The sequence below is a fragment of the Daucus carota genome, chromosome 1 (assembly GCF_001625215.2).
Source record: "Daucus carota subsp. sativus chromosome 1, DH1 v3.0, whole genome shotgun sequence".
NCBI classification, from domain to species: domain Eukaryota; kingdom Viridiplantae; phylum Streptophyta; class Magnoliopsida; order Apiales; family Apiaceae; genus Daucus; species Daucus carota.
Window position 1 is genome coordinate 30,521,129 of NC_030381.2, and position 9,343 is coordinate 30,530,471.

Consider the following 9,343-nt stretch of genomic DNA (forward strand, 5'->3'; position numbering starts at 1 on the left):
GAGATGTGATACCTTGATTACATATAAAATTGAGAAAATACCTTACCGAATCCAAAAATAAAGTTCATAAAATCACCATCAACAAAATCACTTTTTGGATCGATCAAGACCTAATCTAACTGTTGTAATTATCTATTTTGGAATGATCAAATTAGTCTGGCTAGGAGGGGTGAGTCGATTAGCCGACTCTCTTTCATTGCACATCTTCCCAACACACTCACTCTCTTGTTGTAATTAAGATGATGGTCGTAATTATCTATAAATGTAATCATCCTTTTTTTTATCAATTTCAATCATTTTTATGGGTAAATAATGATTAGTTCCTGTTGTTATTTTTGCAGCTGGGTCGTTATTAAACTCTATTTTTTACTACTGCCATTGCAGGACCTATCAGTTTCCACCATTAACAAATTATCAAAACTAATATTTGTAGCAAATCAATAACATCCAAACCAACAATCATCACAAACATCTTAATGTAAACTAACAACCATCACAATATCTTAATCTAATAACCATTACCAATAAATTAAAAAAAACGATCAAATTATCACAAATACTAACAATCTAACTAAATTATGTGTCAATTGATCAATCAGCTATAGTCTAAATTAAAAAAATACTCCCTCTATCCCCATTTTCATGTTCATTTTGAAAAAAAAAAACACATATCAGGGAATAATTGTTTCTATAAACTTTTTTCTTGACATACCTCTAATTGATGTCTTGAAAATGATAGTACCCATAATTAATGACTTGAAAACGTGAATTCAACTAAGTTTTAAATAAGTCAAACCTTAGAAATTATGGGGATAAATTTGAAAAACTATCTTTAATTTTTTTGTTTTCAGTAAATGAATATGTAAATAGGAACAAAATTTATTTTGAAAATGAACATATAAAAGGGACGTAGAGAGTACATTCTAAGAGCAACTTCAACCATAAAAAACCCTTAACTAAATGAATTGGCTACGAAAAATAAAAAACTATGAATAGTCTTCTCAGGATATTACTTTGTAACCATACAATTTCCTTATCTACAATTTTAGCAAAACCTTTTGGATAACTTTATTTGTCGAATTATATAACAAATGCCGCCTCATCGATTATTATATTAAAACAATAACATTTTATTTATAAAGTACTAGTTCTAAAATACATTCAATCAATATAATCATTACCATCAAAGAAAAATGTCTTCTCGCACAAATTTTACATAAATATTACAAGTCCATTTTAGATGCTCTAACTTGATTATTTATATTGCAATATGTATTACTCCCTCCGTCCCAGCAGGAAGTTTACGTTCACTGTTTGCACGCATTTTGAGGCTCTTATAAAGTATAGTTCAATAACCTTTTTTTAAATTATTTTTTTTTGAATAATAGTTTAAACGTCAAACTTTTTTTCAGGATTTTTTTTCAAAAAAACACATTATAGAACTATATTTTATTGGAGTCTCAAAATGCGTGCCGAAAAGTAACGTAAAGAACCTGGTGGGACGGAGGGAGTACATGACTAAAAAATTAAAAATTATTTATAAAAGCAGTGTTTTTTGAGTAAATTAATAAAAGCAGCTAAACAAATATTTTGTTGACGGCGGATTTAAACCACATTATTCTTTTAATAAATTTCGGTAGGCAACAGCACAATTACTACAGTTTCAAATAGACTCAAAATTACCCTAATAATCCAATTAAAACTCCCGAACTCTCTCCGAGTCAAATTCTCTTCATTTGATTCACAGATGTGGACTTAGACAAAGGTAATAAGCTCAACGCTTTGCGTATCATCCAGTCTTTTCCTTGTAATTTTGTGATTTGTAATCTGTTGTATTTGTTCATTTCTATACTTTCAGTGTCATCTTAGGCTGTGTTTAAGTTTTTACTTGAAGAAAGGACAATAAAGATTGAAGCTTTCTAGTTCTTCTTGTATTGTTTCTTGCTTTGTATGTGCATCTATTGTTTTTAGGGTATTTAAAGTTCTGGGTAGGTGTTGGATTTGAGTGATCATGCTTTGTTGTTGAATTTAATTGAATTTGACCCAAATTAGCTGATTGGTCTGTTGTGCATATACCAAATTTAACATAGTGGTTGATTCTTGCTTTTTGAATACGGTTAAATTAGAGAGGTGTTATGTGTTTTGTTGTTTATTGATATATAGAATAGAGCATTTATTGGATCGGATAAATACTTGTTTTCAATGTATTGAATAGAGCATTTGTGGGATTCTGGATTGGAACTTATTGTCGGGTAATGGATAATACTTCTGTTGGTAGTGGGTTCTTGCTGGGTCCGAGTGTAGGTTTTATTGACCTTGAGTCTCCGGTTCAGCAGCGTCAGCAGTCTCAGTTGGGTCAGTCGTCGACTCAACATCAAATGCCGTCTACTATGAATATGTTAGGAGGCAATGACGATGATCGGTCGATTAGATTCATGGATGGGAAAGGTCTCAACCCCAAGAGTTTCTCAATGAGTTTTGGAAGAGGCAATGTTGCATGTGTTAATGCTGTGAATCATCACAGTGTGAGTGAGGAGGATGAGCCGAATTTTGAGGATGGGAATGGAGAGAATTCTAGTGGGGCCAAGGGAAAAAAGGGGTCGCCGTGGCAGCGAATGAAATGGACGGATATGATTGTGAGGCTTTTGATACAAGTGGTTGCTTGTGTTGGTGATGATGGCAGTCTGGATGGTTTTAAGGGGACGAAAAGGAGCTCTGGTATGTTACAAAAGAAGGGGAAATGGAAAACTGTTTCGAAGATAATGATAAGTAAAGGGTGTTATGTTTCACCTCAGCAGTGTGAAGATAAGTTTAATGATTTGAACAAGAGATACAAGAGATTGAATGACATTCTTGGAAGGGGAATGTCTTGTAGAGTGGTAGAAACCCCTTCTCTTATGGACTCAATGCCACAACTCTCTAGTAAGATGAAGGAGGATGTCAAGAAAATCTTAAGCTCAAAGCATTTGTTTTACCAGGAAATGTGTGCTTACCATAATGGACAACCGATACCCAACTGTGCTGAACTTGATTTGCAAACTCATTCTTTACCGAATGTTCAATGTTCAAAAGAGAATAATGTTTCAGAGGCAGAAGCTGAAGAAGATTCTGAAGATGATGATGGTGACTCTGACAGTGAAAACGATAATCCTGCTGATCAAGATTTTGAGACATTTGGTAGAGCAAATGCACATGAAGATGGATTCCAAGCTGAGGTAGCTAGATTTTTTGAAGACCCGACAAAGTCAAAATGGGAACAAACAGTGTGGGCCAAAAAGAAAATGCTGGAACTACAAGACCAGCGAGTTAGCATCCAAGCTGAGTCTTTTGAGCTGCAGAAACGACGCTTCAAGTGGGAGAGGTTTTGTGAGAAAAAGAACACGGAGTTGGAGATTTCAAAGTTAGAGAATGAGAGGATGTTGTTGGAGAATGAACGAATGGCAATGCAGCTGAAGCATAAAGTAGTGGAGATGGACTCAGGAAATCAAGGACCGTCAGTCAATCAGATACATAACCCCAACAGACAACAAGTAAAAAATCAGATTGATTTAGGCAGACATTTATAGTTTTATGAAGTTGCTTATGTTCTTTTATTTTATATATAATAACATCCTTATTTGTATCCTGGGAAAAAACTACCAAGGTGTGCAGTAGCATATGAAGTGCATCAAATCCCAAGATTCACATTCAGTGTACTAGAGTTCATTAGACTGTGTGTATTCATCTTGTTGAGAGTTCTCTCGTGTAAAATTTAGCAAGATTGATTATCATGTTTTTTTTTAAAAAAATTCTATTGCATTTTGGCATTTAAAGGATCATAGTCAGAAATCCATAAAATGAATTAAATGATGCCTGTGCCTTTTGGTGAATATTTGGTTTGAGTTTAAGACATTTTGATACACAAAAACATGTTACCATTGACTATGAATAATGCATGATGCACCTCTCAGCAACTCTCTATCCTTTGTTGCTTTTAAATATTCAGCATTTATGATCACTGATGTGCAAGTATTTGGAGTCCATCTTTGCACCCAGTTTGGAAGATATATAAGTACTCTAGCAGGGTTCCAGTACTCTGTTAGTGGCCTTCTCAGGACTTTAGGATTTACATATAGAGCTAATATTCCTTCTGGTTCTTAATTCTATATTTCGGAGTTAAATTGTCCTCTTCATTCTGATTCAAATATTTAGAAATCTTTCTTCAGTTATGTTTGATCGCAGTAAACTTGTGAAAGCACAGGACTCCATTTTTCTGCCGAATGTGTAAATTACAGTTGGATCATTGTGTTCATATTCAATTTCTCGTCACTGCTGTGTACTTTTCTAAATGTTCAATACTCTGCAAGAGTGTATTTATATGAAAAGAAGTAACTTCATTCTGTGGCTTAAACTTGAATCATTCTTGAGGTAACCAAATTTTAGCATGCCCCCCCTCAGGAATTTGTGGGCAAGATATAAAAACATATTCTATATATTAGAATTTAGAGAATTTGGGGGCACTGGCCACTCTGTACTCCATTGGGCTGGCTGGCTTTACATGCTTGCAGCTAGTCACCTTTGAAAGAACTTTCAGGCTTGTATTAATATATGAATGAAACTATTTTTTTATACTTTGATGTAAAGCTATTCTTCTAACAGAAGAGTCGTGTCAAATTTTATCACGCTCTAGCCACCTAGTTATTGAATTTTCTAGTTGTATATTTTATAATGCCCGTATAACCTATCTTTGCATAGGTGTAATCTACATGCACGTTTGCTTGATCTAAAAAAAAAATGTTTATTCGAATTTATATATAAGTGAAAAATAATTTTTAAATTATGCGCTTGAATAATTTTTATTTGATATTTATAATTTTCGGGTATAAAAATTAGAAATATAATAATAAAATATCATAGATTATTTTAAAATGATCCTTCACATGTTTATAAAATTAAAATTTTTTAAAATAAAAAACATCGCTAAAAAAGGTAGGATTTTCAAGTTTTTAGACTCTAACTTATAAGTTGGAAGCACATGTATATGAATAAACTGTTTCCGACTTAGAAAATCCAGACCGAGTGAAATACCAAATATATACAATATTAATTGATTTTTCAAAAACTTTCATACTTTTCTTGTAAAAAAGAAAGTGAAGGTATTACTAAATTTACTTTATGACACGTGATATACCGTGTCCATACAGTTAAATTACCTAAGGTCGAAATTATTTTTACAAATATATACTACATCTTTTTTAAATATTTTACAAAAACATCAAACTTTTGAAAATATTTGTAAAAATATTGTATGCAACTTTTTGCAACGACATGCAATCATACTTGTAACCAGATGCAACCATATTCGCAATCAGGTGCGGGACCAATTAACTGAAGTTGAAGTTGCATCTGGTGGCATATAGTTGCAAACTGTATTTTTGCAAATATTTTCAAAAAAGTTAGTATTTTTGCAATTTTTCTCAAAAGATACTAGATCGCAAAAAAATTAGAAGAAGTGACATTTTTGATAAATTCCCTTCAAAGTATTATTTAAATGTTTATAAATAAAATCATTATTTTTTATTTATAATTTCCTTTTTTAAAATGACATTTCTGATGCGATCAAAATGTGTAATTTTAAGGAGAAATAAGACCAAATCGAAACTTCTAGACATCCACAAATTTAGGCACCTGCCAAAAGAAAATTCAAAAACAAACACTGGTCAAACAAAAGTCAAACCTAATCCGACGGCTGAAACAGAAAGAAGCCCAAAGTCATAAGCCAGCTCCGAGAAACAGTGAATCCAACCCAACCCAGCCCCTACAAATATCCCTAAAGCTCGGCCCATTTATATCACCCCATTACTCGTATATAAATAGCTCCACACATTTTGGCCTCTGCTAACCCTGATTTGCCTTCTCTTTCTCTCTCATTTCGGCTCTCTCTCGGCTGCGTGCTTCTCGAGGCAGAAGGTATACTTACAGAAACATTAACTTTGTATCTATACAGTCTTGTTCTTCTTCTCCGATTTCATCGCTAAATGTCTTGTTTATGCTCTTTTTGTTTTCATTTTTCGATTAATTGTATGTGCTGTGTTGATGTGATGAAGCGTATAGTGTAGATCTGTGTTTGTTTGATGTAAATTATGTGTTTTCTTGTCAGATCGTATCGGTTTTTACTGTTGATCTGAATTGTTTGTGTTTAGGCTGAATTATTTGTATTTGATTTGTGATCTTGTGCTGATGTTTGGCTAGAGATTTGTTATTTTATGTATTGACATGTTTTATTGAAGTTTATATTTGAACAAGAAATGAAATCTGTTGTATAGAGTTGTGATGTGTGTTTTTAGCGAAGTCTATGAGCAATGTTTAGTTTCGGGATTAGATCTATATGTATTTCATTTGAATCTGACTTTTTTAGTCCGAATAGCTGCCATGTTTTGGAATACCTGAATTATTGTGTATGTTGACTGTAGGAGTGCCTCTCATATCTTTGTTATTTTCCAGTCTAAACTTTCACTTGTGTTTGAATTTTTAAAAAGAATTTCACGTACTTGAAGATATAATGTTAGTTCAAGATACTGCTTTATCAATTTCGGAGTCATGATTTTGCAAATTTATTAAAAAAAAATTGCTGGTATGTATATATTTTTTATGGTGACTGCCAGGCTGCCACTCATCTGTTTCCATTGTATGTAAAGGACAATTGTGTATGCTTTTCAATTTTTGTTTATGGGTATTTATCTTGTTTAGAGGAAGAAGTGATGCTCCTATTTTTAATATTTTTTGTTCTTTTTGTTGTTGTATTACTGAATGTGTATTGTTGTCACTCTAAATTTAGGTACTGTCATCACTCATCAGTTTAGTGTTTACATGTTTGTAGTGCATCTTTTTTTCAGTAGTCCCTGTTTTCTTTTAATTTATCTGTTTTTTGTTTTTATCCTTCTATGAAACTTGCATGAATATTTTTGTTCTACTTCGACACACACACATATGAACGTAATTGTTTTAATATGACTCATTTGGTTTGCTATATGCAGGAATTCATTTTCTTGAAGTGATGGCTGATCAGAAGCACTTCCCAACTGTTGCTCACAAGTTGGCTGGACAGTTCCATGTTAGTTCCAGCCTATCACAAGATGTTAGGAGCCGCTATGGAGCACCTGCACAGCGAACCCAGTTTGCCTATGGAAACTACACAAATGCAGGATTTCAATACCCCCAGACATGTGTATCCAGGGATCTAATTGCTGCCAACGCTTCACCTATCTTTGTTCAAGCTCCTGCTGAGAAAGGGCTTGCAGGTTTTGCCATTGATTTTCTCATGGGTGGTGTCTCAGCTGCAGTGTCCAAGACTGCTGCTGCTCCCATTGAGCGTGTGAAACTTCTTATTCAGAACCAAGATGAGATGCTCAAGACTGGTCGTCTTTCTGAACCATACAAAGGTATTGGTGAATGTTTCAGTAGAACAATCAAGGAAGAAGGTTTTGGATCTCTATGGAGAGGAAACACTGCCAATGTTATCCGTTACTTCCCCACTCAGGTTTTTCTTCATTTTGTCTTTGTAACTTTTTGTGAACATTTTGATCCACAATTTGCTGTTTCTTTTAATTTAGAAACATTGGTAATGATTGTTCTTTTCTGTAGGCTTTGAACTTTGCGTTCAAAGATTACTTTAAGAGCCTATTCAATTTCAAGAAGGACCGTGATGGTTACTGGAAATGGTTTGCTGGAAACCTGGGATCAGGTGGTGCTGCTGGTGCATCTTCCCTACTCTTTGTTTACTCCTTGGATTATGCTAGAACTCGTCTTGCAAATGATGCCAAGGCAGCAAAGAAGGGTGGAGAGAGACAGTTCAATGGATTGGTTGATGTTTACAAGAAGACTCTTGCTTCAGATGGTATTGCTGGGCTCTACCGTGGATTCAACATTTCTTGTGTTGGTATCATTGTGTACCGTGGTTTGTACTTTGGAATGTATGACTCCTTGAAACCAGTTCTTCTCACTGGAAAGTTGCAGGTCAGTGTATATCCTTAATTGTTTGTTGCCATGGATGTACTTCCCAATTCATAACCCTTATAATATGTTTTTCTCATGGTAGTTGGAATATTAATTATTTGCTTATTTTTGCCTAGTAAGCTACATATATGACTTTTTTACTGACATGCACTTCTGTATCCTATATGGGCATTCAGGATAGTTTCTTTGCTAGTTTTGCACTCGGTTGGGTGATCACAAATGGTGCTGGACTTGCCTCCTACCCCATTGACACTGTCCGTAGAAGAATGATGATGACATCTGGTGAAGCTGTGAAGTACAAGAGTTCCCTAGATGCATTCACCCAGATTTTGAAGAATGAGGGTGCTAAATCTCTGTTCAAGGGTGCTGGTGCTAACATTCTCCGTGCAGTTGCTGGTGCTGGTGTGCTTGCAGGGTACGACAAGCTACAGGTCATTGTGTTCGGCAAGAAATTCGGATCAGGTGGAGCCTAAACTGGAGGATTTGTTCTCCCTTTTTTATTTTATTGTAGCCGTAGATGGTGATGAAAATCTTTTCCTTTTCAAAGTCTGAATTAAGAACATGCAAACAGAGCATTAATATTCAAATAACTAGACTTGGTGTCTAGTTTTAAACATGACCCTTATCACTGGGTATTTTTGTTACACAAACCTGATAACTGCGGAAGCTATTTTGAGCTCAAGTGTTCCGAAATTTATTTATAGTAGTTTGAAAGTCCTATCTTATGTTTTGTTATTTGTTGTCTTGGTTTAATTTTTTCTGCTCCGTGATTTTCTAGTCGTTCTATCTTTTCTTGAATTGCGTTGTAGCTCTGCTTGTTGCTCTAGTTTATGATTTATTTAAAGAAAAATCAGGATCAGAGATGGACCTTTTGTATAAAATGATATTTTCTAATTATAAATTTCATCGAACTTTTCTATCACTGTTTTTTGTAAATTGTTTTATTGAATCACTTTAGTTTATTTTTTGAATTTTTATATTATCTTATGTTTAGTTTGAAAGTCCTATCTTATCTTTGGTTATTTGTTTTCTTGTTTTAATTTTTTCTGCTCCATGATTTTCTTGTGGTTCTATTTCTTTTTGAATTCCGTCTGTAGTTCTGCTTGTTGCTCTAGTATATATATTTAAAAAAAATCAGGATTAGAGATAGAACTTTTGTATAAAATTATATTTTCTAATTATAAATTTCATCAAGATAAAAAATACTTTTCTATCATTGTTTTTTTGTCAATTGTTTTGTTGAATCACTTTAGTTTATTTTTTGAATTTTTATATTATCTTTGTGAATTCTTTTAATCAAATTATGTAATATTGTTGAATTCATATCTATTATTTTGACCAGTGTTGT

At 33.6% G+C, this 9,343-nt stretch overlaps 2 protein-coding genes across 2 annotated transcripts; both read left to right on the top strand.

Moving 5' to 3' along the window:
- Positions 1-1,636: 1,636 nt before the first annotated feature.
- On the top strand, positions 1,637-3,806 carry LOC108227291 (uncharacterized). Its single transcript, XM_017402361.2, has 2 exons — positions 1,637-1,765; positions 2,216-3,806. The coding sequence occupies exon 2, from the start codon at positions 2,256-2,258 to the stop codon at positions 3,564-3,566; it is 1,311 nt and encodes a 436-aa protein (XP_017257850.1). The 5' UTR covers positions 1,637-1,765; positions 2,216-2,255; the 3' UTR covers positions 3,567-3,806.
- A 2,008-nt stretch (positions 3,807-5,814) lies between these two features.
- On the top strand, positions 5,815-8,730 carry LOC108227347 (ADP,ATP carrier protein, mitochondrial). Its single transcript, XM_017402446.2, has 4 exons — positions 5,815-5,949; positions 7,017-7,519; positions 7,624-7,995; positions 8,172-8,730. The coding sequence occupies exons 2-4, from the start codon at positions 7,037-7,039 to the stop codon at positions 8,466-8,468; spliced, it is 1,152 nt and encodes a 383-aa protein (XP_017257935.1). The 5' UTR covers positions 5,815-5,949; positions 7,017-7,036; the 3' UTR covers positions 8,469-8,730.
- The last annotated feature ends 613 nt before the right edge of the window (positions 8,731-9,343 follow it).

Bases quoted from the DNA above. Each gene is read 5' to 3' on its own strand.
- LOC108227291 (XM_017402361.2), top strand. From the start codon at position 2,256: ATGGATAATACTTCTGTTGGTAGTGGGTTCTTGCTGGGTCCGAGTGTA.
- LOC108227347 (XM_017402446.2), top strand. From the start codon at position 7,037: ATGGCTGATCAGAAGCACTTCCCAACTGTTGCTCACAAGTTGGCTGGA. The intron at 7,520-7,623 runs GTTTTTCTTCAT...TCTTTTCTGTAG, and splicing joins TCCGTTACTTCCCCACTCAG to GCTTTGAACTTTGCGTTCAA. The intron at 7,996-8,171 runs GTCAGTGTATAT...ATGGGCATTCAG, and splicing joins TTCTCACTGGAAAGTTGCAG to GATAGTTTCTTTGCTAGTTT.